Here is a 27,646-nt window from a genome sequence, read left to right on the forward strand (position 1 = left end):
TGCCACAAACTTCTACAGCCTAGAACACCGAGGTGTCTGCCATTATTGCTGATTTTGAAAGCAGCTGAAGAAGTTGCACAGAGACCATACCACTGCAGCACCTGCAAGGAAAGAGAGTAACCACACTCTTCCCAACTGGCATACTAAGATCCAACTACAAATGAAAGTCTTTCACTAGAAGAGTGGTTCTAGAGGCAATTACTCCACCAGATGTGCAGACATCAGTGCAGGGAGACAAGAAACATAAAAAAAAACAAGAAAATATGATGCCACCTGAATAATATAACTGTCTAGTAATAGACCCCAATAAAAAGGAAATCAACAAATGCCAGGAAAGAAAAATATTTTAAGGACACTCAATAAGATACTAAAAAATAGAGACAGACAATTCAGCAAAATAAGAAAAACAATTCATGATATAAAGGAGAAATTCAACAAAGTGACAGATATCATAATTTAAAAAAAAACAAAACAGGCCAGGCACGGTGGCTCACGCCTGTAATCCCAGCACTTTGGGAGGCCGAGGCGGGCGGATCACGAGGTCAGGAGATCGAGACCATCCTGGCTAACACAGTGAAACCCCCTCTCTATTAAAAATAATTTTTTTAAAAATTAGCTGGGCGTGGTGGTGGCACCTGTAGTCCCAGCTACTCGGGAGGCTGAGGCAGGAGAACGGCATGAAACCAGGAGGCGGAGCTTGCAGTGAGCCGAGATCGCACTGCACTTCAGCCTGGGTGAGAGCGACATTCTGTCTCAAAACAAACAAACAAAAAACCACATATCTTGCAGCTGAAGGATTCAATTAATGAAATTAAAAAACAGAACAGAGAGTTTCAACCACAAAACTGATCAAGCAGAAAAAAAATCTTTGAACTTCAAGATGGGTTGTTTGAAATCGGAGAAAAAGAAGAATGAAAAGAGTAAAGAAAGCTCGCTCGTAAGATTTCTGGGACACCATTATGTGAACGCATTTCTTATTATGGAAATTCCATAAGAAAAAGAAACGAGAAAAGGCATAGAAAACCTACATAGGCCAGGCACAGTGGCTCACACCTCTAATCCCAGCACTTTGGGAGGCCAAGGTGGAAGGATCACCTGAGGTCTGGCAAGACCAGCCTGGCCAACATGGTGAAACCCCGTCTCTACTAAAAATAAAGTATGCCAGGTGCGGTGGGTCACGCCTGTAATCCCACCACTTTGGGAGGCCGAGGCAGGCAGATCACTTGAGGTCAGGAGTTCGAGACCAGACTGGCCAACATGGAGAAACCCCGTCTCTACTAAAAATACAAAATTAGCCAGGCGTGGTGGTACAAGCCTATAATCCCAACTACTTGGGAGGCTGAGGCAGGAGAGAATTGTTTGAACCTGGGAGGTGAAGGCTGCAGTGAGCCAAGATCGCTCCACTGCACTCCAGCTGGGCAACAAGCAAGACTTGTCTCAGAAAAAAAAAAAAAAAGAAAAGAAAATCTATTTAATAAAATAATAGCTGAAAATTTCCCAAGTCTGGGGGAAAATATGGATATCTAGAGCCTGAAAGCTCAAAAGCTCCAAATAGATTCAACCCAAAAAGGTCTTCCCCAAGGTATATTATAGCCAAATTGTCAAAAGTCAAAGGCAAAGTGAGAATTCTAAAAACAGCCAAGAGAAAAGCATCAAGTCATGTATAAAGGAATCCCCTTTAGACTAACAGGAGAAACCCTGCAGGTCAGGAGAGAAGGGGATGACTATTCAACATGCTAGAAGAAAAAAAAAAAAATCATCCAGCAAATCTATCCTTCAGCAATGAGGGAGAAATAGTCTTTTCCAAGCAAAAACACAACAAAACAAAACAAACACCCAAGGGAACTCATCACTACTAGACCAGCCTTACAAGAAATGCTCAAAGGTATGTACATCTGGAAGGGAAAAGATGATAATCACCATCATGAAAACATGCAGAAGTATAAAATGCACTGGAACAGCAGATATACAAAGGAGAAAGATAAAACAATCAAACCTTATCACTACAGACCAAACTGCACTAATAATAAGAGAGAAGAAAGGAACAAAAGATATACAAAACAACCAGGAAAAGTTAGCAAAATGACAGGAGTAAGTCCTTACCTATTAATAACCTTGAATGTAAACAGATTAAATTCCCCAATTAAAAAATGACTGAATAGACTTTTAAAAACTTTATTCAAATATATGCTGCCTACAAGAAACTCACTTCACCTGTAAAGACACATGTTGAAAGAAAGTGAAGGACTGGAAAAAGATACTCCACACAGACAGAAACCAAAAACAAGCAGGAGCTGCTATACTTAAATGAAATAAACTTTAAGTCAAAAACTGTAAGACAAAGAATGTCATAATACAATGATAAATGGATCAATTCAGCAAGAAGATATAACAATTGTAAATATCTATGCACCCAACATTGAAGCAACCACAAATATAAAGCAAATATTTAGATCTAAAGGGAGGGATAGACTCCAATACAATAATAGGGACTTTAACACCCCACTCTCAGCATTAGATAGATCATTTAGACAGAAAATCATCAAATAAACACTCCATTTAAACAGCACTTTAGACCAAATGGACCTAACAGGTATTTATACGGAACATTTCATCCAACAGGTACAGAATACAAATTCTTTTCATTGGCACACAGAACATTCTCCAGGAGAGTCTATAGTCATACCACCCTGAACACCCCCAATCTCGTCTGATCTGGGAAGCTAAGCAGAGTCAGGCCTGGTTACTACTTGGATGGGAGAACATTCTCCAGGATAGACCACATGTTAGGCCACAAAACAGTCTCAACTAATTAAAAAGAACTGAAATCACATCAAGTATCTTTTCTGACATAACAAGAGCAACTTTCAACACTATTCAAATACAGAAAAACTAAACATGCTCCTGAAAAAACTATGAGTCAATTAAGAAATTAAGAAGGAAAATAAAACATTTATTGAAACAAATGAAAATCGGAACACAATATACTGAAACCTATGGGATATAACAATAGCAGTACTAATAAGTTTATAGCAATAATTGCCTATACCAGAAAGCACAAAGATTTCAAATAAACAACCCAGAAATGCAGCTCAAGGAACCAGAAGAGCAAGAACAAATCAAACTCAAAATGAGTAGAGGGAAATAAATAATAAAGATCAGAGCAAGGCCAGGTGCAGTGGCTCATGCCTGTAATCCCGACACTTTGGGAGGCCAAACTGGGAGGATTGCTTGAGCCCCAGGGTGCAAGACCAGCCTGGGCAATGTAGTGAGACTCTTGTCTCTTACAAAAAACTTAAAAATTAGCTGGGCATGGCGGTACATGTTTGTACTCTCAGCTACTCATGAGGCTGAGGCAGGAGGGCTGCTTGAGCCCAGGAGGTTGAAGCTGCAATTAGCAGTGACTGTGCCACTGCACTCCAGCCTGGAGACAGACTGAGACCCTGTCTCCCCACCCCATGAAAAAAAAAAAAAATCACAGCAGAAAAAAGTAAATTGTGACTAACACAAAAGATAAACAAGGCTGGGCGCAGTGGCTCACACCCAGCACCCTGGGAGGCTGAGGCTAGGGGACTGCTTGAGCCCAGGAGTTTGAGACCAGCCTGGGCAACATGGCAAAACCCCATCTCTACAAAAATTACAAAAATTAGCCAGGCATGGTGGTGCATGCTTGTAGTCCCAGCTACTTGGGAGGCTGAGGTGGGAGGATCGTTTGAGCACCGGTAGTGATAGTTGCAGTGAGCTGATATAGTGCCATTGCATTCCAGCCTGGGCAGCAAGGCAAGATACTGTCTCAAAAAAAAAGCCCAGGCATGGTGGCTCACGCGTGTAATCCCAGTACTTTAGCAGGCCAAGGCGGGTGGATTACCTGAGGTCAGGAGTTAAAGAGCAGCCTGGCCGACATGGCGAAACCCATCTCTACTAAAAATACAAAAATTAGCCAGGCGTGGTGGCATGCACCTGTAGTCCCTGCTACTTCAGAGGCTGAGGCAGGATAATTGCTTGAACCCGGGAGGCAAAGGTTGCAGTGACCCAAGGTCACACCACTGCACTCTAGCCTGGGTGATAAGAGTGAGACTTCATCTCAAAAAAAAAACAACAACAAAAAACCAAAAACAATCAATAAAACAAAAAGTTGTTTTGAAAAGATAAACAAGGCCAGTACGGTGGCTCACGCCTGTAATCCCAGCACTTTGAGGGGCCAAGGTGGGCAGATCACCTGAGGTCAGGAGTTCAAGATCAGCCTGATCCTGATCTTGATCAGGCCAACATGGCAAAACCCTGTCTCTACTAAAAATACAAAAATTTGCCAGGTGTAGTGGGGCGCACCTGTAATCCTAGCTCCTGGGGAGGCTGAGGCAGGAGAATCACTTGAACCCAGGAGATGGAGGTTGCAGTGAGCTGAGATCGTGCCATTGCACTCCAGCCTGGGCAACAAGAGCGAAACTCTGTCTCAAAAAAAAAAAAAAAAAAAAAAAAGATGAAATAACCATCAGACAGACTAATCAAGAAAAAAAAAGACTCTAAAAATAAAATCGGAAACAGAAAAGAAGACATACAGATGATACCACAAAAATGTAAAGGACCATTAGAGACTATTAAGAACAACTATATATCAACAAATTGGAAAAGCTAATGGAAATGGATACATTCCTGGAAACAAACAATCTACCAAGAGTGAACCAAGAAGGAACAGAAAACCTGAACCAACCAGTTATGAATAATGAGATTAAATCAGTAATAAAAAGTCTTTCATGAAAGAAAAGCCCAGGACCTGATGGCTTCAATGCTGAGTTCTACCAAATATTTGAAGAACTAATACTAACTCTCAAACTATTCCAGAAAATTGAAGAGAGGAGTAGATTTCTCCCAAACTCATTCTATGAGGCTACCATGACTCTGATAGCAAAACTAGACAAAGACACGACAAAAAAAAGAAAACTACAGGCTAATATCCCTGATGAACAAAGATGCAAAATCCTCAGCAAAATACTAGCAAGCCAAATACAGCAGCACATCAAAAAGATCATTCACTATGATAAAGTGGGATTTATTCCAGCGATATCAGGATGGTTTAGCATATGCAAATCAATAAACCTGATACATCACATCAACAGAAGAAAGGACAAAAACCATATATGATCATCTCAACAGATGCAGAAAAAGTATCTGGTAACATTCAACATCCTTTCATGATAAAAACTCTCAACAAACTGCATACAGGACCATACTGCAAAACAATAAAGACCACTATGACAAACCCACAGCAGGCATCATACTGAATGGGACAAAGCGAAAAGCTTTTCCTCTAAGAACTAGAACAAGACAAGGCTGTCCATTCTCACCACTTTTATTCGGACAGAAAGTCCTAGCCAGAGCAATCAGGCAAGGGAAAGAAATACAGAAACAAGAAAGTCAAACTGTCCCTGTTTGCAGACAACACGACCTTGTATCTAGAAAACTAAAAGATCCGCCAAAAAACTCTTTGAACTGATAAATTCAGTAAAGCTGCAGGACACAAAATCAACATACAAAAATCAGTAGTGTCTCTATATAACAACAATGAACTAATAGAAAAAGAAATCAAGAAAGCAATCCCATCTATAGTAGCTAAAAAACAAACAAAAAACCCCCAAAACCCAAGAATAAATTTAACCCTAGGAACAAATTTTTAAATTTTTAAATAAATTTAAATAGAGGTGAAAAAACTCTACAAGAAAAACTATAGAACACTGTTGAAAGAAATTGACGATAACACAAAAAATTGAAAGATATCTCCTGTTCATGGATTAAAAGAACTAATATTGTAAAAATGACCATACTATTAAAAGCAATCTACGCATCTAAGGCAATCCTATCAAAATACCAGTGACATTCTTCATAGAAACAGAAAAGCCTCGGCTGGGTGCAGTGGCTCACACCTGTAATCCCAGCACTTTGGGAGTCGAGACGGGCGAATCAGCTGAGGTCAGGAGTTCAAGACCAGCCTGGCCAACATGGTGAAACCCTGTCTCTACTAAAAATACAAAAATTAGCCAGGAGTGGTAGTGGGTGCCTATAACCCCAGCTACTCGGGGGACTGAGGCAGGAAGAACTGCTTGAATTCGGGAGGCAGAGGTTGCAGTGAGCTGAAATCATGCCACTGCACTCCAGACTGGGTGATAGAGCAAGACTTCGTCTCAAAAAAAAAAAAAAAAAAGAAAGAAAGAAATAGAAAAGCCTAAAATGCCTAGAGAACCACAAAAGACTCCAAAGAGATCCTGAGCAGAAGGAACAAAGTTGGAGACATCACACTACTTGACCCTAAACTGCAATGCTATTGTAACCAAAACAGCATGGTACTGGCATAAAAACAGACATATAGACCAATGAAACAGAATAGGGAATCCAGAAATCCATGTATTGAACATTCACTGGAGCAAGTACAGTGTCTTCAATAAATGGTGCTGAGAAAACTAGATATCCATTTCAAGAAATAAGGAGCTAGACACCCTAATTCTCATCGTATCTAAAACCAACTCAAAATAAATTAAAGATATAAACGTTTAGACCTGAAACTATGAAATTATTAGAAGATGACATAGGGGAAATGCTTCAGGACATTGGTCTGGGTCAAGATTTTAGGAAGACCTCAAAAGCACAGGCAACAAAAGCAAAACTAAACAAATGTGATTATATAAAACTAAAATGCTTCTGCACAATAAAGACAACAATTAAAAGAATAAAGAGGCAACCTGTAGAATGGGAGAAAATATTTGCAAACTATTCATCTAACAAGGGATTAATATCCAGAATATACAAGGAACTCAAACAAGAGCAAAAAAAACCTCACAAATAATCCAATTAAAAAATGAGTAAATGAATTGGAATAGACATCTCTCAAAAGAAGACACACAAATGGCCAAGAGGCATATGAAAAAAACTCCTCAGTGTCACTAATCATCAGGGAATTACAAATCAAAAGCACCATGAGATACCATCTTGCCCTAATTAGGATGGCTGTTAGCAAAAAGACAAAAACTGCTGGGCGTGGTGGCTGATGCCTGTAATTCCAGTACTTTGGGAGGCCGAGGCAGGTGGATCACCTGAGGTCAGGAGTTCGAGACTAGCCTGGCCAACATGGTGAAACCCGGTCACTACTAAAAATACAAAAATTAGCCTGGTGTGGTGGCAGGCACCTGTAATCCCAGCTACTTGGAAAGCTGAGGCAGAAGAATCGCTTGAACCCGGGAGGCGGAGGTTGCAGTGAGCCGAGGTTATGCCACTGTACTCCAGCCTGGGCAACAGAGTGAGACTCCATCTTAAAAAAAAATGATAATAATTTCAACAAAAACCCTTACTGTCATAGACTTACATATGTGTGTGTGTGTGTGTGTGTGTGTGTGTGTGTGTGTGTGTGTGTGTGTGTGTGTATGAGGGATGCATCAAACAGTACCAGGTAATATTAAGTGCTATCAAGAAGAATAAAGAAGGGGGCCAGGCATGGTGGCTCATGCCTGTAATCCCAGCACTTTGGGAGGCTGAGGCAGGTGGACTGCCTGAGCTCAGGAGTTCGAGACCAGACTGGGCAACATGGTGAAATCCCGTCTCTACTAAAATACAAAAAAATTAGCTAGGCGTGGTAGTGTGTGCCTATAGTCACAGCTACTCAGGAGGCTGAGGCATAAGAATTGCTTGAACCTGAGAGGCGGAAGTTGTAGTGAGCCGAGATGATGCCACTGCACTCCAGTCTGGGCAACAGAGTGAGACTCTGTCTCCAAGAAAAAAAAAAAAAAAAAAAAAGACAAAACCTAGCAAATGCTGGTGAGGATTTGGAGAAAGAATTCGTATACAAAGTTCTTGGAAATGTAAAATAATATAGCCACTATGAACAGTATGGAGGAAGGGATTAATGGAGGAATAGGATTAATGAACATAGGAGTGCAGATCTCTCTGACATATTCATTTCCTTTCCTTTGGATATACTCAGCATCAGGACTGCTAGATTATATGGTAGTTCTAGTTTTTGCTTTTTAAGGAACCGCCATACTATTATAAGCACTATTCACAATAGCCAAGACATGGAATCAACCTAAGTTCCCATCAACAGACGAATGAATAAAGAAATTGTAATATAAACACGTTACGTTTCATGTAATATAAATACATGTTATGTTAAGAGAAATAATGCAGGCACAGAAAGATAAATAACACATGTTCTCACTCATAACAAAGCTAAAAAAGTTGATCTCATAGACGTACAGAGTAGAATAATGGTTACTAGAGGCTGGGATGGTAGGGGAAGGTAGGTATATTAGACATTGGTTAACAAATACAAAAGTACAGCCAGATAGGTGGGATGAATTCTAGTGTTCTATAGTGCTATAGGGTGACTGTAATTATTATTATTTTTTAATTTTTTTGAGACAGAGTCTCACTTTGTCTCCCAGGCTGGAGTGCAGTGGCACAATCTTGGCTCACTGCAACCTCCACCTCCCAGGCTCAAGCAATCCTCCTGCATCATCCTCCCAAGTAGCTGGGACTACAGGTGTGTGCCACCATGCCTGGCTAATTTTTTTTTGTATTTTTAGTAGAGACAGGGTTTCACCATGTTGGCCAGGCTGGCCTCAAACTCCTGACCTCAAGTGATCTGCCCACCTCGGCCTCCCAAAGTGATGGGATTACAGGAGTGAGCCACCACACCCAGCCAGATGACTGAAATTAAAAACAATTTATGGTATATTTTCAAATAAGAACATATTTTAAATATTCCCAACACAAAGAAATGATAAACGTTTGAGGTGATGGATATGTTACTTACTCTGATTTGATCACTACCCATTGTATATGTGTACTGACTTATCACACTATACCCCATAAATATGTATGATTATTATGTGTCAAATTAAAAATAACAAACGAAAATTTTTAAAAACCAACGTCTACACTCAGCTTTTTTTTTTTTTTTTTTTTTGAGATGGAGTCTCACTCTGCCGCCCAAGCTGGAGTGCAGTGGCCGGATCTCAGCTCACTGCAAGCTCCGCCTCCCGGGTTCACGCCATTCTCCTGCCTCAGCCTCCCGAGTAGCTGGGACTACAGGCGCCCGCCACCGCGCACGGCTAGTTTTTTGTATTTTTTAGTAGAGACGGGGTTTCACCGTGTTAGCCAGGATGGTCTCGATCTCCTGATCTCGTGATCCGCCCGTCTCGGCCTCCCAAAGTGCTGGGATTACAGGCTTGAGCCACCGCGCCCGGCTACACTCAGCTTTTATAATTAATACAGAAGCAATGCTGGCATTAGAAAATTATGCTTTTGCAATCAGTGCAGAAATAGTTGATTCAGACAAGAATCACTTGGTGCTAAAACGAGTAGATGAGATATTGATGAGAAACAGAATATTTACATAGTCTCAAAGTACCTCCCACAAATTATTACAAAGGGTCAAACAGTAAGTTTATTGTGGAGAGGCCAAGCAGACACCACCTAACCAAGCAATCCAACTTATCACCAGTAATAGGACAGACATCTGTGCCTTCTTATAAGATACACTGAGAGAAAAAAACCATCATACCAATGGTATGTCTGCCAAAAATAATCTTTTTTTTTTTTTTTTTTTTGAGACTGAGTCTCACTCTATTCTCCAGGCTAGACTGCAGTGGTGTGATCTTAGCTCATTGCAACCTCTGCCTCCCGGGTTCAAGCGATTCTCCTGCCTCAGCTTCCCGAGCAGCTGGGATTATAGGTGCCTGCCACCATGCCCAGCTAATTTTTGTATTTTTAGTAGAGATGGGTTTTCACCATGTTGGCCAGGCTAGTCTCGAGCTCCTGGCCTCAAGTGATTCACCAGCCTCAGCCTCCTAAAGTGCTGGAATTACAGGCATGAGCCACCACGCCCAGCCAAAAAAAAAAAAATGAATCATCTTTTTTAGTTTTTTTTTTTTATACTTTAAGTTCTAGAGTACATGTGCACAATGTCCAGGTTTGTTACATATGTATACATGTGCCATGTTGGTGTGCTGTACCCGTTAACTCATCATTTACATTAGGTATATCTCCTAATGCTATCCCTCCCCGCTCCACCCACCCCACGACAGGCCCCGGTGTGTGATGTTCCCCACCCTGTGTCCATGTGTTCTCATTGTTCAATTCCCACCTAAGAGAACATGCGGTGTCTGGTTTTCTGTCCTTGCAATAGTTTGCCCATAATGATGGTTTCCAGCTTCATCCATGTCCCTACAAAGGACACGAACTCATCCTTTTTTATGGCTGCATAGTATTCCATGGTGTATATGTGCCACGTTTTCTTAATCCAGTCTATCATTGATGGACATTTGGGTTGGTTCCAAGTCTTTGCTATTGTGAATAGTGCTGTAATAAACATACATGTGCATGTGTCTTTATAGCAGCATGATTTATAATCCTTTGGGTATATCCCCAGTAATGGGATGGCTGGGTCATATGGTACATCTAGTTCTAGATCCTTGAGGAATCGCCATACTGTTTTCCATAATGGTTGAACTAGTTTACAGTCCCACCAACAGTGTAAAAGTGTTCCTATTTCTCCACATCCTCTCCAGCACCTGTTGTTTCCTGACTTTTTAACGATCGCCATTCTAACTCGTGTGAGATGGTATCTCATTGTGGTTTTGATTTGCATTTCTCTGATGGCCAGTGATGATGAGCAAAAAATGAATAATCTTAATCTAATCCTGAGGAAGTATCAGGCAAGCCCAAACTGAGGAATATTCCACAAAACAACTGGCCTGAATTCTTCAAAAATTCTAGTCTAAGAAAGGCAAAAACTGAGATGTTTATGTTAAAAGGGACTAAAGAAACATGATAACTAAATTAATTTCGATGTGTGCTTCTACATTGTAATCTGACCTAGTGGGGACAGAAGGGGGAAAATCTCTATATGACATTCTTGGGATAATTGGCCAAAATTTATAAAGGTCTGTGGATTAGATGAATAGTACTATAACAATGTAAAATTTACAGCTTTTGATAATTGTGTTGTTTTTATGTAAAAAAAAGTCTTAGTACTCAGGATATACATTCTGAAATACTGAAGGTTAAAGGAGCGTAATATCTACAACTTAGTCTCAAATGGTTCAGGAAAAGGGTATACAGAGAAAGAAAATGATAAATCAAAAGGGGCACAATATTAATAATTGGTAAAACTAGGTAAAGTATATATGGAAGTTCCTTATACCATTCCTGCAAATTGTCTGCTAGTCTGAAATTATATCATAAGTTACCAAAAAAAGCCAAAATATTTGTTGAATTGCAAGTGGGGAAAATCCCAGCCTAGATGTAGCATAACTAAGGTTTTATTATAGCTCTGACAAACTGATGACTACAACTTATTGAAATTTAGGCTGGGCACAGTGGCTCACGCCTGTAATCCCAGCACCTTGGGAGGCCTAGGGGGGCAGATAACCTGAGGTAAGGAGTTCGAGACCAGCCTGGCCAACTTGCTGAAGCCCCATCTTTACTAATAATACAAAAATCAGCCGGATGTGGTGGCGCCTGCCTGTAATCCCTGGTACTCAGAAGGCTGAGGCACGAGAATTGCTTGAACCCAGGAGGTGGAGGTTGCAGTGAGCCAAAATCACGCCACTGCACTCCAGCCTGGGTAACAAGGTGAGACTCTGTCTCAAAAAAGGAAAAAAAGAAAAAAATAAATAAATGCGTACAGTATCAATTTTTATGGTTCAGAATACCTTTTTCACTTATAAAACTCAATTAACATTTACCTTTTCCTCTCTTCCTTTATTCTGTTCTTTCTTTTCACGACAACGAACAGCTTTCCCTCTGTCATTGTGAAGATTCTGTGCAGATGAACGGTGAACTCTGACAGTTGTACCTGGACGATTACCATGTGATTTAGAGTCACTGTATTGAGAAGACTGGCGTTTTCTAGGTCCTGGTGAGGGTCTAATCAAACAAAAACTCATTAATATCATAATCAACTCCACATATAGATGAACAGACATACTGTGTAAGTTAGAGTCAATGAACTAAAGAAGCCAATGCAACAACTGATCACAAGACACGACTGAATAAACTTCAGGATGTTGCAACCTAAGATCTAAAATTTAAATCTGGGCCAGGCGCCATGGCTCACACCTGTAATCCTAGCATTTTGGGAGGCAAAGGTGGGTGGATCACGTGAGGTCAGGAGTTCAAGATCAGCCTGGCCAACATGGTGAAACCCCGTCTCTACAAATACAAAAAATTAGCCAGGCGTGATGGTGCGCATCTGTAATGCCAGTCACTTGAGAGGCTGAAGCAGGAGAATCATTTGAACCTGGGAGGTGGAGAGTGCAGTGAGCCAAGATCGCACCACTGCACTCTAGCCTGGGCAACAGAGTGAGACTCTGTCTCAAAAAACATAAAAAAATAAAAAAAATAAAAATAAAAATAAGTAAAATTTAAATTTGATATATCTGTTGGTGGTGACTTAATTAAAGGAATGCGGTATAGTCATATTACAGAAATAATGGGGGGGAAGTAATGGTCACCTCTACTTAGAAAGGAAATTGTTGTGTATCAAAGATGAATGCATCTGATTGTTGGAAGCTGAAAAAAAAATTATCAGAGAAGAGAGTTTTATCGAGACAACCAGAATACAACACAAGTACTCAATTCACATTAATCTACTGGTATATATGCAATTTGGTACCATTTATTTAGAATATACAGATTTGAGTATCCCTTATCCAAAATTTTGGGGACCAGAAGTCTTTTGAATTTTTGATTTTTTCAGATTTTGGAATATTTGCATATACATACCAGCTGAGCATCTCTAATCTGAAAATCCACAATCTAAAATGTCCCAATGAGCACTTCCTCTGAGTATGACCTTTGAGTGTCATGCTGGTGCTCAAAAAGTTTCAGCTTTTGAAATATTTTGAATTTTTGGATCACGGAAGCTCAATCTATACCATAATTTTTGTGTTTTAATTAATAAGATTTAATCATTTTTCCATTTAAAAAACGGATACAGTACTAGCTATCAACAGTTACTATAACTCATTTTCGGTGCTTTACATTTACATACATCACCTCATTTCACCTTTATGTATTTATTTATTATTATTATTATTTTTTGACACAAGGTCTTGCTCTGTCACTGCAGCCTTGACCTCCCAAGCTCAAGCAATCCTCCCACCTCAGTCTCCCGAGTAGCAAGGACTACAGCCACATGGCACCACACAAGGCTAATTTTTGTATTTTGTAGAGACAAGGTCTCACGATGTTGCTTAGGCTAGTATCAAACCCCTGGGCTCAATCGATCTTCCCATCTTGGCCTCCCAAAGAGCTGGGACTACAGGAGTGAGCCCCTGTGTCAGTTCTCATTTCATCCTTATTTCTGTAGCAGGATTCAGACTTCTCAAATACCCGTTAGGATCCTACTCTGCTCCCAGATTTGGTTGCAGCCATTTACAACGGGGAAAACAAACAAAAAAAAGGAGTCCTATTCTCAAATAAACCACAGTATAGTTAAACAGACAGAAGCTGTGTAAAGCTAGGCATGTATACCAGAAGGTGTGAAACAGACCTAGTGCTATGGCAATGGGAATGGCCTCATGGAGACAGAAAATAAACTGGGACTGGAAATGCAGGAGTTGAACTAAACAAGAGGGTACAATTATAGACAGAACATCAATAAAGAAAAGCAAAGAAACAAAAATGAGCTTAATCTATGTAAAGGATTATAAAGACACCAGTCTAACATATAATGCTGAACATTAAGCAATAATACTGAACAGAAATGGTTCGGTACACAGAAGATACGAATACCAGTTCAAGAGGCTTAGCTTTTAGCTAACTGCTAACAAGGATCCACTGAAAACATTTTAGAAATATTAGTCTAATACTGAACATGATATACTGCTAAAGAAAACACAGAAAGCAGTGAGATGTTTGTGATTACAAATGTTACTGAGACACGAGATGAGGGCCTAGTTTAAGGCAGTAACAATGAGAAGAGTCTCAGAGACATACTATTAGTAAAGACACTCCTGGCTGGGCACGGTGGTCACACCTGTAATCCCAGCACTTTGGGAGGCTGAAGTGGGCAGATCACTTGAGGCCAGGAGTTCGAGACCAGACTGGCCAACATGGTAAAACTCCATCTCTACTAAAAATACAAAAAATTAGCTGGGTGTGGTGGCATGCACCAGTAATCCCAGTTACTCAGGAGGCTGAGGCAGGAGAATCACTTGAACCTGGGAGGCAGAGGTTGCAGTGAACCGAGATTGTGCCACTGTACTCCAGCCTGGGAAACAGACCTCGACTGTCTCAAAAAAAAAAAAAAAAAAAAAAAAAAGAAAGAAAGAAAAGAAAAGAAAGAAAGAAAAGACACTCCTAGGCTGGGTGTGGTGGCTCACGCCTGTAATCCCAGCACTGTGGGAGGCCAAGACAGGTGGATCACCTGAGGTCAGGAGTTCAAGACCAGCCTGGCCAACATGGCAAAACCCTGTCTCTACTAAAAATACAAAAATTAGATGGGCATGGTGCTGTGCACTTGTAATCTCAGCTACTTGGAAGGCTGAGGCATGAGAATCGCTTGAACCCAGGAGGTGGAGGTTGCAGTGAGTCGAGCTCACGCCACTGCACTGCAGCCTGGGTGACAGAGCGAGACTGGAAAGTTGAGAATGAGAATTTGGGAGGATGATAATGCCAAACCAACGTGTATGTGAAGCAATGATGGGGGTTTAATTTTGGATTCAGGAAATATTTCTGTGTATGTATTTTTCCCTTTGCTACAGAAATAATACAAAATAGACACTGACATATAATAAAGTATAGTTGGCCTTCCATATCTGCAGATTCCGCAATGCTGAGTCAATCAACTGCCAATGAAAAATATTTTGAAAATAAAGATGGTTGAGTTGGTACTGAACATGTACAAACTTTTTTTGTCATTATTCTCTATATAATACAGTGAAACAACTATTTATATAACATTTACATTGTATTAGGTGTTACAAGTAATCCATATATGATTTAAAATATACAGGAGGATGTGTGCAGGTTATGTGCAAATATACACCATCTGGTTGGATGCGGCGGCTCACGCCTGTAATCCCAGCAATTTGGGAGACCGATGCAAGCAGATCACCTGAGGTCAGAAGTTCAAGACCAGCTTGGCCAACATGGCTAAACCCCGCCTCTTACCAAAAAAAGCCGGGCGCAGTGGCTCACGCCTGTAATCCTAGCAATGTGGGAGGCTGAGGCAGGCGGATCACGAGGTCAGCAGTTCGAGACCAGCCAGTCTGAGATCAGCCTGGCTAACATGGTGAAACCCCATCTCAACTAAAAATACAAAAATTAGCTGGGTGTGGTGGCATGCGCCTGTAATCCCAGCTACTCGGGAGGCTGAGGCAGGAGAATTGCTTGAACCCGGGAGGCGGAGGTTGCAGTCAGCCAAGATTGCACCACTGCATTTCAGTCTGGACGACAGAGTAAGACTCCGTCTCAGGAAAAAAAAAAAAATGAGCTGGACATGGTGGCACAGGCCTGTAGTTCCAACTACTTGGGAGGCTGAGGCAGGAGAACTGCTTGAACCAGGAGGCAGAGATTGCAGTGAGCCAAGATCACACCACTGCACTCCAGCCTGGGCAACAGAGCAATACACCATCTCAATATAAACAAATATACACCATCTTATATAAGGGACTTGAGTATCCATGGATTTTGGTATCTGTGAGGGTCCTAGAACCAATTCTCCACAGATAATGAGAGACAACTATATAAAGAATTAAAAAGTTGCCTGTAACTCCACTATCCAGAATTAACCAATTAACATATTAGTCTATTTCTTGTAGTTATCTTTCATTTAAACAAAATCAGAACCATTATACACACATACACTCTTGTATTTTTCTCTCCTTATTATACTTTGAGACATTTCCAATAACAAAACCTCATAAATGACTGGATGGTAGTCAATTACATAAAATGTGCCATTTCATCTACTTCTTATTGCTAGCCATTCAGTCATTCAAAAAACAATGTAAAAATAATTTCAGGCCAGGTGCAGTGGCTCACGCCTGTAATTCCAGTACTTTCGGAGGCCAAGGCAGGTGGATCACCTGAAGTCAGGAGTTCAAGACCAGCCTGGCCAACATGGTGAAACCTGGTCACTACTAAAAATACAAAAATTAGCCTGGTGTGGTGGCAGGCACCTGTAATCCCAGCTACTTGGAAAGCTGAGGCAGAAGAATCGCCTGAATCCGGGAGGCGGAGGTTGCAGTGAGCCGAGGTCATGCCACTGCACTCCAGCCTGGGCAACAGAGTGAGACTCCATCTTAAAAAATAATAATAGTAATTTCAACAAAAACCCTTACTGTCATAGACTTACATACGTGTGTGTATGTATGTGTGTGTATGAGGGGTGCATCAAACAGTACCAGGTAATATTAAGTGCTATCAAGAAGAATAAAGAAGGGGGCCAGGCATGGTGGCTCATGCCTATAATCCCAGCACTTTGGGAGGCTGAGGCAGGTGATCACTTGAGGTCAGGAGTTTGAGATCAGACTGGCCAACATGGAGAAACCCCATCTCTACCAAAAATACAAAAATTTGGCTGGCCATGGTGGCTCACGCATGAAATCCCAGCACTTTGGGAGGCCAAGGCAGGCAGATCACTTGAGGTCAGGAGTTCAAGACCAGGCGGACAGATCACTTGAGATCAGGAGTTCGAGACCAGCCTGGCAAACATGGTGAAATCCTGTCTCTACTAAAAATACAAGAAAATGAGCTGGGCGTGGTGGTGCATGCCTGTAATCCCAGCTACTTGGGAGGCTAAGGCAGGAGAATCGCTTGAACCTGGGAGACGGAGGTTGCAGTGAGCCAAGATTACACCACTGCATTCCAGCCTAGATGACAGAGTGAGACTCCATCTCAAAAAAAAAAAAAAAAAAAAAAAAAATTAGCTGGGTAATTATTCCAGCTACTCAGGAGGCTGAGGCATGAGAATTGCTTGGACCCAAGAGGTGGAGGCTACAGTGAGCTGAGATGCACTACTGCACTCCAGCCTGGGTGACAGAGCAAGACTCTGTTTCAAAAACAAAAAAGAGGGGCAAGGGGCTACGGGATCACGCAGGATGGTTTTTAGGTGGTGTAGTCAGAGACAGACTTTCTGAGGTGACAATTAGGTAGAGAGCTAAATGAAAGAAGGGAACAGGCCATTCAGCACTGGAGCTGAGGGAAAGGCAGGTGAAAGGAGTGAAGCATTTGTGGCCTTGGCTCATTCAAGGCCACAGCACAGTGCCTGAGGGAGAGAGCTGTAAGAACTTAGGTCCCAGAGGCTGCGGGGAACCAGGTCTCATAGAGCTTGAAAGACATGAAAACTCTGGGTTTTATTCTGTGAGATGGGAAGATATCTTAGGGGCATCAGCTGACTGTTAAAAGACATTTGAAAAGAATCACATCTAGTGGCATTTAAGCTATGTCTAACTTTTTCTACATAAGGCTTCAACAAACCTCCATGTACTCAATTTTTTGTGTACCGTTCTAGAAGCGAATACTGGATCAGTTGAATCTGTTCTTTAATGGTACTAAAATTTAGGTGATGATAAGGTTAGAATCACCAACATAGGTGAAGAAAGAATGACTCTCGGCCAGGTACCAGTGGCTCATGCCTGTCATCCCAGCACTTTGGGAGGCAGAGGTGGGCGGATCACGAGGTCAGGAGTTCGAAACCAGCCTGGCCAACTGGTGAAACCCCATCTCTACTAATAATACAAAAATTAGCCAGGCGTGGTGGCACACACCTGTAGTCCCAGCTACATGGAAGGCTGAGGCAGGAGAATCGCTTGAACCTGGGAGGCAGAGGTTGCAGTGAGTTGAGATTGTGCCACTGCACTCCAGCCTGGGCAACAGAGCAAGACTCCATCTCAAAAAAAAAAAACAAAACAAAAAACTCTCTTAAGCGTGAGTACAAATGAAGACTAATAGAAAAATAAAAAGAATCTTAAAAGATCCAGTTAAGGAAACAAATAAATTACAGGAAGAAACAGATGCCACAAATAAAGTCAAAAAGGAAAACTTAACAGTAATCTAGAGCATTCAAAATCAGGAACAGAAAACGATACTGAAGAAAGCAAGAAAAAATAAGAAGGAACAGCCAAATTTAGGGCTTAACTTCCCACCACCCTCAGAGGAAATCCTGCCTCTCTGCTTGTGAGACTGAGGTGACCAAATACTTCACTAAATTCAGAATCAACTGATTTCCCACTGGGAACATCTATTTGTTGGAAAGATCTTACCAATAACTGAGAAGAGTTATAGTACTGTTAGAGGTTGAATGTTTGTGTCCTCCCCAAAATTCATATGTTAAAGCCCCAATGCCCAATATGACTATTAGGAGTAAGGAAGTAAGAGTCCCTGATGTGACATGATTAATGTCCTTATAAAAGACACCAAAGAGCTCACTCACTCTCTCTGCCATGTGAGCACACAGAGAGACAGTGGCTGTCTGCTCAGGAAGAGAGCCCTCACCTGAAACCAAATTGGCCACATCTTGATCTTGGACTTCCCAGCCTCCAGAAGTGTGATAAGCAAAGTTCTGTGTTTAAGCCACCCAGTGTATGGTATTTTGTTATGGTAGCCCAAGCAGACTAATACAAGACCCAAGTGATGATTCTCCAGAAGGAGAAAAGAAAAGAGCAAGTAAATAAGAATAAAACAAATTAACAGACAAAAGCAAAAACACAACTTGACTCATCTATTAGTTCTACTTCTGAAATTAGGGGAAAACATTATAAATGTGGAAAAATTTTTACTCACAACTATTCACTGCAACTTTATTTATAATAATGAAAAAAGCAGGAAAAAAACACTAAGAGCATGGTTAATTATACAGGTTACATACCAGTCAGAACAGTGGCAAATAACTCTTAAAAAACTGCAGGGAAAAAGATCTGACATGGTTTATAAATCATAAATGTTTAAAATATGAAGAGCAAATTATTTAATCTATCTTAGCTTATCCTCATCAGAAATTGGGGCTAAAAAAATTAGTACCTACCTTCTAAGGTGGTTTTGAGAATTAAATAATACATGTAAAACAACAAACACAGTACCTGGCACACAGTAATATGCAATGATTGTTGACTATTATTAGGATTTTTCTTAAAAGAGGGTACAATGTTGTAAATTATGGATATAGCACAACTACAACTATGAAAATAATGCATAAAAGAACCGAAGAAAACAAACTAGGATGACTGTGTGATTTTCCCCCTACTTCTATGAATTTTTCTATTTTTCTTTAATGAGTTACTGTGTTTTAGTGAACTATTATGTAATATAACAGAAAATGTAATTATGTGAAAGTGCTTATGAGGCATGGGAAAAATTTAGCAAATCGCCAAAGGATATCAGGAGTCAGTAACAGAACACTAGTACAGTCCTTTTATGTGAAGATTAAGAAAATAAAAGTGGCAGCTGGGTGTGGTGGCTCACGCTTGTAATCCCAGCACTTTGGGAGGCCACGGCGGGTGGAGCACCTGAGGTCAGGAGTTCAAGACCAGCCTGGCCAACATGGTGAAACCCCAACTCTACTAAAAATACAAAAATTAGCCAGCGTGGTGGCACATGCCTGTAATTCCAGCTACTTGGGAGGCAGAGACAGAAGAATTGCTTGAACCAGGAGGTGGAGGTTGCAGTGACCCAAGATCGTGCCACTGCACTCTAGCCTGGGCGAGAGAGCAAGACTCCGTCTCAAAAAAATAAAAATAAAAAAAGTGGCTAAGAAATAATCAATACTCATCAACTGATTTTAAATGTCAAGAACATGAAGGTATGGGTCTTCTCAAAATGTGACCTAGCGACCACCTACATCAGAATCACCTGTGGATTCCTGAGTTCTACCTGCTGTCTACTGTATCAGACTCTCTGGGAGTGATGTCCCTAAATCCACATTTTTAATTAGAGATTGTTAGGACTGCTATAGCAGAGAGTGCCAGCTTTGTAATCATTATTATAAAACACAATACATATAGGTTCAAATCCTAGCTCTACCAGTTATTGGTTTTGTGATAGTGGGGAAAAGTTACTCAACCTTATTGTACCTCAGCTGTCTTATCTGAAATATGGGGAAAATATGACTTATTTGGAAGGCTTATTGTAACAAATAAATAAAATAACACTTATAGCTTAAAATAGTTCAGAACACTGTGGATGTATAATCCAGCACCTATATTATAAAATACAACCAGGCCGGGTGTAGGGGCTCACGCCTGTAATCCCAGCACTTTGGGAGGCCAAGGTGGGCGAATCACGAGGTCAGGAGTTCGAGACCTGCCTGGCCAACATGGTGAAACCCCATCTCTACTAAAAATACAAAAAATTAGTTGGGCGTGGTGGCGGGCGCCTGTAATTCCAGCTACTTGGAGAGTTGAGGCAGGAGACTTGCTTGAACCCAGGAGGCAGAGGTTGCAGTGAGCTGAGATCATGCCACTGCACTCCAGCCCGGGAGACAGAGTGAGACTCCGTCTCAAAAAATAAATAAATAAAATAAAATAAAATAAAATACAACCAAGCCTGGTTCAAAGGCAGTGAGTTATCTCAATTGATTGTTCACAGTCAGTTACAGATCAAACTCTTTCTTCTACTCTTCCCCACCTTCTCACTACTGCACTTAACTAGTCTTAAAAAAAAAAAAAAAAAAAAAAGAAATCAGAGTTGCAATGACAAAATGTTAAAACTGAAAACCATCTGGGCAACATCTTAATGCAAGGTTAACGGGCAATGAACCCGGGAAGTCATAAGTGTTCTTTCTAGAAAGGCATGACACAGTCAATATTTAAATCTATAATACAAATTAGAAAATCTATCATGTGAATGAAGTAGATAACATCCACCTGCACATTTGTCAGTTAAAAAATATGCAGTAAAACTATGCATGATTGGCTAGTTACAGTACTTCAGTAAATATCAGCATCACTAGTTGTTCCTTTGCTGGCACTTGGTAGTAGGAAGTTGGGGAAAAAAAAGCCAGAGAAAACCCTAAAATTCAGAACATTTTATTTTTACTGTTCTCTATGAATTAAAAAGCCCTTTGTTTTTTTTTTTTAATTTTAGCAGTGTTACAGCTTGATGAAAAGAAATATTCTGTGATTCCTGTTTGAGAACCACTGTTAGTCTAACTTCCTCTCTTTGCATAAGAAAAATCTGAGGCCTGGCCGGGCACGGTGGCTCAGGCCTGTAATCCCAGCACTTTGGGAGGCTGAGGCCAGGCGAATCACGAGGTGAGGAGATCAAGACCAGCCTGGCCAACGTGGTGAAACCCCGTCTCTACTAAAATACAAAAAAATTAGCCAGGCATGGTGATGCATGCCTGTAGTCCCAGCTGCTCAGGAGGCTGAGGCAGGGGAGTCGCTTGAACCTGGGAGGCGGAGGTTGCAGTGAGTTGAGATCGCAACACTGCACTCCAGTCTCCTGACAGTGTAAGACTCCGTCTAAAAAAACAAAAAAAAGAAAAAAAAAGAAAAATCTGAGGCCTAGAAAGGTTCTATTATTTTCCCAAAGCTACAGAGAGTGGCAAAGACAGACACAGAGCCTGAATATTTCAATTCCTAACCCCATTCTCCTTCCACAAGATAACACTGTCTCTACCACTTTAAGGTCATTCACAAAAGCATATTTTTAAATTATTCCTACCGAAATCTTATTTTTTGAAATAGGTCAAAAAGGCACAAGGTTCAAGACCAGTGAGTTATAAGAGAGTGAACATTCAGTAAAGAAAACTCCCTCCCATTCCTGTCTCTCAGCCACCCCATCCTCCTCCTAGATATAATCAATGCTATAAGCTTCTTGGGCTAACTGGTTTCTTAAAAGGTCTCCACTTACCTTCGTTCAACAGGTACAGGCATGGACCAGACTTCTCCCTCAGAAGCTGGAAGGTCATGCTGTGCTGCCTTCAAGGGAGTGCTGTCTAGTTTAAAGCTCTCTAGTGTTTTCATGATATCTTTAACATGTTTAGCTTCCACATTTATTTCCTGCCAAACCTGATTTCAAAGAAGAAGAAGCATCTTTAAATTTCTATAATATATCACTGTCAAAATTAAATGAGGGCCATTTATTAGACATGTTAGAAAACTCCATTTTGATATCAGATATCCAGTAAACCACATCAAGATATTCTATCGAAATTTTAAAAACAGTTCATTAAATTTATGTTTTCAACTGCAAATTTTTTTTTTTTTTGGAGATAGAGTCTCGCTCTGTCACCAGTGCAGTGGCGTGATCACTCCTCTGCTCACTGCAAGCTCCTCCTCCCGAGTTCACGCCATTCTCCTGCCTCAGCCTCCTGAGTAGCTGGGACTACAGGCGCCTGCCACCACGCCCAGCTAATTTTTTGTATTTTTAGTAGAGACAGGGTTTCACCATGTTAGCCAGGAAGGTCCTGATTTCCTGACCTCGTGATCCACCCGCCTAGGCCTCCCAAAGTGCTGAGATTACAGGCATGAGCCACTGTGCCGGGCCCTCAATTGCAAAACTAATTCTGATAAAATGAATTAAACATCCAGGATAGGCTGGGAATGGTGGCTCATGCCTGTAATCCCAGCACTTTAGGAAACTGAGGCGGACGGATCACTTGAGCTCAGGAGTTTGAGACAAGCCTGGCCAATATGGTAAAACCCCATCTCTACTAAAAATGCAAAAAATTAGCCGGGCATGGGGCAAGCGCCTATAGTCCCAGCTACTTGGGAGACTGAGGCAGGAGAATTGCTTGAGCCCAGGAGGTGGAGGTTGCAGAGAGCCAAGATTGCGCCACTGCATTCCAGCCTGGGCAACACAGCAAGACTCTGTCTCAAAAAAAAAATCCAGGCTAATTAAATACTACTACTAATTTACATTCTTATTTAAATTGCATAGCCGGGTATGCTGGCACATGTATGTAATCCCAGCTACTCGGGAGGCTGAGGCAGGAGAATTGTTTGAATCCCGGAGGCGGAGGTTGTGGTGAGCTGGAGATCACGCCATTGCACTCCAGCCTGGGCAACAAGAGTGAAACTTTGGCTCAAATAAATAAATAAATAAATAAATAAATAAATAAGTTGCATAATAGGCTGGGCACAGTGGCTCACACCTGTAATCTCAACACTTTGGGAGGCCAAGGAGGCAGATCACCTGAGGTCAGGCGTTCAAGACCAGCCTGGCCAAAATGGTGAAACCCCACCTCTACTAAAAAAAAAAAAATTAGCTGAGTGTGGTGGCGGGCACCTGGAATCCCAGCTACTTGGGAGGCTGAGGCAGAAAAATTGCTTGAACCCACAAGGCAGAGGTTGCAGTGAGCTGAGATCATGCCATTACTCCAGCCTGGGCAACAGAGCGAGACTCCATCTCAAAAAAACAAAACAAAACAAAACAAAACAAATTGAATAACAAACTGAAAAGTCAGGCATAACTTTAAAGTTCTACAAGAATAATTAGCTGGGCATGGTGGCCCATGCCTGTAGTCCTGCCTACTTGAGAGGCTGAGGTGAGAGAATTGCTTGAGCCCAAGGGGAAAAAAAAAACCATCAAAGCACAACTTGTGAAAGTTTCATTTTTGTCAAACTTTATTGTTATTTCTTAGAGACAAGTTTTCATTCTGTTGCCCAGGCTGTACTGCAGTGGCACGATCATAGCTCACCATAACCTCAAACTCCCGGGTTCAAGCCATCCTCCCACCTCAGCCTCCCAAAGTGCTGGGATTACAGGCGTCAGCCACCATGCCCAGCCCTACTTTGATAACTTTTATGCTATTTAATTAACTTTGTAAATGCTGAATAATCCCAATTACCCTGATTTGATAATTAAATATTGTATATAGGAAACAAAATATAATGCGTATGCCCAAGATATGTACAACTATTATCTATCAGTAAATAATTTCTAAAAAATGAAAACAACACTGATCAGAATATACTAATTTTACGACTAATGGGTCACAACCTACAGACTAAAAAGGTCTCAATTCATATGCAATGAAGGTATTTTTTTAAAAGCAGTCTTTTTTTTTTTTTTTTTTTTAATATTTTTTAGAGATAGGGTTTCATTCTGTCATCCAGTCTGGAATGTAGTGAAATGGCCCTAGTTTTGAGAGTAAGGCTCCAACTCAAAAATAAAAGAGAAAAGGAATCTTGACGCAATTTAAGAACTAAGCCTGGGCAACATGGCAATACCCCATCTCTAAAAAAAATAATAATAATAAACCAGACATGGCCGAGCGCGGTGGCTCACGCCTGTAATCCCAGCACTTTGGGAGGCCGAGGCGGGCGGATCACAAGGTCAGGAGATCGAGACCACGGTGAAACCCCGTCTCTACTAAAAATACAAAAAAAATGAGCCGGGCGCAGTGGCGGGCGCCTGTAGTCCCAGCTACTCGGGAGGCTGGGGCAGGAGAATGGCGTAAACCCAGGAGGCGGAGCTTGCAGTGAGCCAGGATCGCGCCACTGCACTCCAGCTTGGGCGACAGAGCAAGACTCCGTCTCAAAAAAATAAATAAATAAATAAATAAACCAGACATGTTGGTTTGTGCCTGTGGTCCCAGCTGCTCCGGAGGCTGGATGGGAGGATTGCTTGAGCCTGGGAAGTTAAGGCTGCAGTGAGCCATGACTGCACCACTGTATTCCAGCCTGGGCAACAGCCTGAGACCCTGCCTCAAAAAAACCCTCAAAAACCTATATATAGTTTTGATTCAACTGTATTATAGTAATGGGTCTTAACTCAGCCTAAAAACTATGGTGACGGCTGTACATTATATATGTATTTAATGCCACTGAGTTGTATACTTAAAAATGGCCAAGGCCAGATGCAGTGGCTCACATCTGTAATCTCAGTACTTTGGGAGGCTGAGGCAGGCGGATCACCTGAAGTCAGTAGTTCCAGACCAGCCTAGCCAACATGGCAAAAACCCTGTCTCTACCGAAAGTACACAAAAATTAGCTGGGTGTGGTGGCGCACACCTGTAATTTCAGCTACTCGGGAGGCTGGGGCAGGAGAATCACTTGAACCCGGGAGGCGGAGGTTGCAGTGAGCAGAGATTGCGCCACTGCACTCCAGCCTGGGCAAGAGAGTGAGACTCCATCTCAAAAAAAAAGAAAAAAAAAACAGTAAAGTGTTACGTATATTTTACCATAATAAGAAAATGGTAGGACGGGCATGGTGGCTCATGCTTGCAATCCCAGCACTTTGGGAGGCCAAGGCAAGCGGATCACCTGAGGTTAGGAGTTCAAGACTAGCCTGGCTACAAGGTGAAACCCTGTCTCTACTAAAAATACAAAAATTAGCTGGGTGTGGTGGCAGGCTCCTGTAATCCCAGCTACTCGGGAGTCTGAGGCAGGAGAATCACTTGAACCCAGGAGGTGGAGGCTGCAGTGAGCTGAGACTACACCATTGCACTCCAGCCTGGGCAACAAGTGAGAAAATCCGTCTCAAAAAAAAAAAAAAAAAAAAGAAAATGGTAAAAAAAAAACTATATATATAATATTGAAATGAAATTTAAGATGATAATGTTTTGTTTTATAACTTAAATGATTTAATCTTAAGTACCTTTAAACAAAAGCTTAGACTTAAGTAGCTTTTGTTTAAAGGTACTTAAGTCTAAGTACCTTTTGTTGTGGCCAACAACAAAAGGTCTGAAAGTCCTTCACTGACAACCTTAAGACTCCTTATGAAATAAAATATTTTCTAGGCCGAGCATGGTGACTCACGCCTATAATCCTAGCACTTTGTGAGGCTGAGGCAAGAGGATCATTTGAGTCCAGGAGTTCAAGACCAGCCTGAATAACATAGTGAGATGCCATGTCTATAAAAAATAAATAAATAAAAGATTAATAAAATAAAATATTTGCCCCTTCTGGTAATTATATGGATACAGTAAAGGATATGTAGGGACAGATATAGGGAAATAGATTAAGTTCAAAGAGATAGGCTATTTCTCTCAAAAAAATTAAGGACAAATATTGAACAATATTTAAAAACCAGCTCAGTAAAATCTGAGGTATAATATTCTATCTAGAAGATCAGCTCAAAAAGACTATTACTTTCTTTTTTTTTTTTTTTTTTTGAGGCAGAGCCTCGCTCTGTTGCCAGGCTGGAGTGCAATGGCACAATCTCGGCTCACTACAACCTCCACCTCCTGGCTTCAAGAGATTCTCCCACCTCAGCCTCCCAAGTAGCTGCGATTACAGGCACCCGCCACTACACCCAACTAATTTTTTTGTATTTTAGTAGAGATGGGGTTTCACCACGTTGGTCAGGCTGGTCTTGAACTCCTGACCTCAGGAGATCAGCTCACCTCAGCCTCCCAAAGTGCTGGGATTACAGGTGTGAGCCACCACGCCCGGCAAGACTATTATTTTCTTAACATTTTTTTCCTCTTGTGACATAGTTGAGCCTTGTTATAAATGCCACCCTCCACTGGACCTGTAAGTTACACAATTTCCAATTTTAAATTTCTGTTGGTCCTCAGTAACTGAAATTTCTCAATGGGATTCAACCATAATCTGCTTTATAAAGTTCTGTTATACAAGGAATATGAGGCTGGGTGTGGTGGCTCACACCTGTCCCACCACTCAGGGAGGCTGAGGTGGGAGGATCACTTTAGTCTACGAGTTTGAAACCAGCCTGGGAAACAGGGAGATCCCATCTCTACCAAAAAATTTAAAAATTAGCAGGTCACAGTGCGGCACATGTGTGGTGTGGTTTCTCCCACTCAGGAGGCTGAATGGGAGGATTGTTTGAGCCTGGGAGGTCATGGCTGCAGACCATACCACTGCACTCCCTCCTGGGCAAGAGAGCAAGAACCTCTCTCAAAAATTAAAAATATATATATATGATGCCTGTGAGATTCACAAGCCATTTACAGTTTCGACAATGGCTTAATAAAGTCTACTCTATTTTTACCAAGTAAAAATCTGAACAAAAAATGTCAAAACCATTCTTTTAAGAAACTCGTGGGGGCGCAGTGGCTCATGCCTGTAATCCCAGCATTTTGGGAGGCCAAGGCGGACAGATTACCTGAGGTCAGGAGTTCGAGACCAGCCTGGCCAACATGGTGACACCCCGTCTCTATCAAAAACACAAAAATTAGCTGGGTGTGGAGGCAGGCGCCCGTAATCCCAGCTACTCAGGAGGCTTGAACCTGGGAGGTGAAGGTTGCCGTGAGTCGAGATCGCGCCACTGCACTCCACCCTGGATGACAAGAGCAAAACTCTGTCTCGAGAAAAAACAAACAAAAAAACTCTCTTATTAGATTCCAGCAATTAGAGTTAAGTAGAACTCATAATACTGCTGATGGTGAAAGTGATTATTAATAAAGTTTCAAGTAATATTATATAGAAATCTGTGTAATAACTCAAATACTTATGTTTTGTTTTGTTTTTTATTTTTGAGACAAGGTCTAGCTCTGTTGCCCAGGCTGGAGTGTAGTGGTACAAGCATAGCTCACTGCAGCCTCAACCTCCCAGGCTCAAGTGATCCTCCCTAGTAGCTAGGACTACAGGCATGCACCTCCACATCTGGCTAATTGTTTTATTTTTGTAGAGATGAAGTCGTGCTATGTTGTCTAGGCTGGACTTGAACTCCTGGCCTCAAGTGATCCTTCTGCTTTGGCTTCCCAAAGTGTTAGGATTACAGGAGTGAGCCACTGTGTACTGTG

At 41.4% G+C, this 27,646-nt stretch overlaps 1 protein-coding gene across 6 annotated transcripts in view; it reads right to left on the reverse strand.

The window, feature by feature from the left end:
* The window catches only part of KATNA1 (katanin catalytic subunit A1), a 67,026-nt gene that overhangs the window by 26,672 nt on the left and 12,708 nt on the right, over window positions 1–27,646 (reverse strand). For all 6 annotated transcript variants that reach the window (XM_074037220.1, XM_074037219.1, XM_074037218.1 and 3 more), the window contains exons 3-4: window positions 21,847–22,004; window positions 11,736–11,916 (exon numbers count right to left, since the gene is read on the reverse strand). In XM_074037220.1, the coding sequence (XP_073893321.1) occupies window positions 11,736–11,916; window positions 21,847–21,904 (239 nt within the window). In that variant the 5' untranslated portion in view covers window positions 21,905–22,004. The remainder of the gene's footprint in view (window positions 1–11,735; window positions 11,917–21,846; window positions 22,005–27,646) is intronic.

This window comes from Macaca fascicularis, chromosome 4 (genome assembly GCF_037993035.2).
Source record: "Macaca fascicularis isolate 582-1 chromosome 4, T2T-MFA8v1.1".
Classification (NCBI taxonomy): Eukaryota; Metazoa; Chordata; class Mammalia; order Primates; family Cercopithecidae; genus Macaca; species Macaca fascicularis.